The sequence below is a fragment of the Otolemur garnettii genome, unplaced genomic scaffold (genome assembly GCF_000181295.1).
Source record: "Otolemur garnettii isolate 467f Iridium unplaced genomic scaffold, OtoGar3 scaffold00180, whole genome shotgun sequence".
Taxonomy (NCBI): domain Eukaryota; kingdom Metazoa; phylum Chordata; class Mammalia; order Primates; family Galagidae; genus Otolemur; species Otolemur garnettii.
Window position 1 is genome coordinate 286,566 of NW_003852575.1, and position 3,005 is coordinate 289,570.

Sequence of the window (3,005 nt, forward strand, 5' to 3'; positions counted from 1 at the left end):
AAAAAAAAAAAAAAAAGATTGTAATCAAGGTATTATTGGGGGCTGTAGTCATCTCAGAACTCATCCAGAGGAAAGATCCAAACTTCCAAGCTCACACAAATGATTGTTGGCAGGATTCCCTCTCTCACAAAGGCAGGGAATTAAACAAGGGCATGAGACCCAGGAAGTGAAGGTCACTGGGAACCATCTTGGAAGCTTCCTACCACACCCCATGCATTCCAGAGGCAGCCTCAGAAATGGCTTAGGGAGTGATTCTCTTCTTATCACTGGAGGCACTGGGGTGCTCCAGTACTCTTTAGGGAAAGAAAAGTGACTATATGTAGGAGGACTCTCTTAATTGTTTCCCCAACTGAGTTAGAGGAACCTGAGTTAGTTTGCAGTTAGGTGATCCTCACCATCCAGTCATTGACAGTGAGGGTGCTATGGCTGCCTCTTGTTAAAATAATTAGATAGGAGGCCATTAGACTGAAGTGGCTAATTCCCTGCCTTTGGGTGGGATTCAGATGTCACTTCCCAGATTGGGTAACTGGAAGACTCTGACTCCTGCTTTAATCACCCTCTATTTTTCTCACTTGTTGGCACTGATGGAGGTCAGCAGCTACAATATCAACTGATTCATTGAGAGGCACCTGCTGCAAGAAAGGTGTCCAGCCAGCAGCTAGGGAGGAATGAGTCCTCAGACCAGTAAGCAAACTGAAACCTAACTCAAATGAAACTAAATTTAAATAATTAAAAAACATTAACTTCTAATTATATAACTAGGAACTTTACACTACATAATTGGCCGATCAATTATTTTCTTTAGTCTGCTCCCTCATTTACTTTATAAAAGCCTTTTCTGGCATAGCCACAAACCACAAACCACAAACCACAGTTGGGTGCTACCTGATTCATGAATTCATGTTTGCTCAGATAAACTCTAGAATTTAAGATGTGCCAGTTTAATTTATAACACTCTCAATTTCAGCTAGGAGACTTTTTAGTTTTCCAGATACTGCCTGATCACCCTTTTCCTAAACTCAAACACAGTACAGACTGAGTCTAAGGGAGCTCTAACTGGTTCTTATGGAAAGATTCAAAAACAGAATTGGTTTGGGAAAGTAAAGCATTTGTCTGTTCTGGCGTGTCGCTCCTGCTCCTACTGTACAATGGGGATGTTGCCTGCCTCAGCCTGGTTAGAAAAAGGGTTTTCCAAGGGATACTCCCCAGGTCTTCAGCAGGTACCCCAGTGACTTACTTCATTTCCTTTCTCTTCTTCTTCTCCTTTTATCTATCCCCTCTCTCTTGATATCCCCTCTCTTCCCATTTTCCCCATGATTTACCTTACTTCTCTAGATAAATAATGAATACAAGGAAACTTCCTCAGCTTGATGAGGGGCATCTGTGAAAAACCTGTAGCTAACATCCTATGTAATGATGAAAGACTGAATATTCCCCTAAGATTCAGTACAAGACAAGGACATCTACTTTCACCACCACGTCTATTCAAATTTGCACTGGAGACTCTGGCCCATGTAATCAGGGAAGAAAAAGAAATAAAAGGGTCCAAATTAGAAAAAGAGAATTAAACTCTATTCAGAGATGACATAATCATCTATAGAAGATACAAAAAATAGTATACATAGTCTAAGCAAGAAAAAAACTGTATAAAAATTGTAATACCTAACATATACCAATAACATTTGTTGTGTTATCTTGTATATTGTTTTTTGTTTGTTTGTTTGTTTGTTTTTTGAGACACAGTCTCACTTTGTGGCCCTGGGTAGAGTGCGATGGCATCATAGTTCAACCTCAAACTCTTGGGCTGGAGCAGACCTTTCACCTCAGCCTCCCAAGTAGCTGGGATTACAGGTGCCCAGCACAACATCCAGCTATTTTTAGAGACTGGTCTCATACTCCTGAACTCTGGCAATCTACCTGCCTCAGCCTCCCAGACTGCTAGGATTACATGTGTGAGCTACCATGCCCAGCTTATATTATATCTTATATCACTTGTAATTGCAGAAGCCAAACATAACTTAAGTATTACAATTTTAATGCAGTTTTTTCCTTTCTTAAAATGTGATAGTTTCATGGCTATGCACATTTATAATCTTATGAAATTATACACTTTAAAAATATGTGGTTTATTAAATGTTATGCCTCAGTAAAAGAGGGGCTTTTTAAAATAGTTTGATAGTTTTCCTGTGACCTCCTCCTGTCAAAGATTATGCCATTAATATTGAGCACAATTAAAGTTCTGATAAATCCCTGGGCCACCCAGGTGCTATATTGACCTTACCAAGTTGTAAATATAGTATTTCAAAAGAAGATAGCACCGGTCTTTTCTGGGAAGGCAACAAGATGGCAGAAGTGGAGCAAAAGAAGAAATGGACCTTCCACAAGTTCACCTACTGTGGTGTGGACCTCCACCAGTCGCTGGATATGTCCTCTGAGCAGCTGATGCAGCTATATAGTGGCTGATATGTCCTCTGAGCAGCTGATGCGGCTATACAGTGCCCGCCAGCAGCAGCAGCTGAACCAAGGCCTGAGCTGCAAGCAGCACGCACTGCTGAAGTGTTTCTATAAGGCCAAGAAGGAAGCACCACCCAAGGAGAAGCCAGAGGTAATGAAGACACACCTGCTGGACACAGTCATCCTACCTGAAATGGTGGGCAGCATGGTGGGCGCCTTCAATGGCCAGACCTTCAGCCAGGTAGAGATCAAGGCTGAGATGATCAGTCACTACCTAGGGGAGTTCTCCATCACCTACAAGCCTGCGAAGCATGGCCGGCCTGGCATTGGGGCCACACACGCCTCCCACTTCATCCCCCTCAAGTAGGCTGCCCAGCCAATAAAGACACTTCTCCAGTTTTAAAAAAAAAAGGACATAGCATGTAAATATGCTATCTAAAGCATTTATGACAACTTTTACATTTACTAAGTACCCGAAAATTCAATGTCTTCGAATATACATTGAAATTACAGTTTTTGATTTTGTGCCTATTTAGTCTAAGACAGTGGAA

General features: G+C 41.6%; 1 protein-coding gene across 1 annotated transcript; it reads left to right on the forward strand.

The window, feature by feature from the left end:
* Window positions 1–2,343: 2,343 nt before the first annotated feature.
* Window positions 2,344–2,821, forward strand: LOC100950985 (40S ribosomal protein S15-like). Its single transcript, XM_003800649.1, has 2 exons — window positions 2,344–2,447; window positions 2,488–2,821. The coding sequence occupies exons 1-2, from the start codon at window positions 2,344–2,346 to the stop codon at window positions 2,819–2,821; spliced, it is 438 nt and encodes a 145-aa protein (XP_003800697.1).
* Window positions 2,822–3,005: the final 184 nt, after the last annotated feature.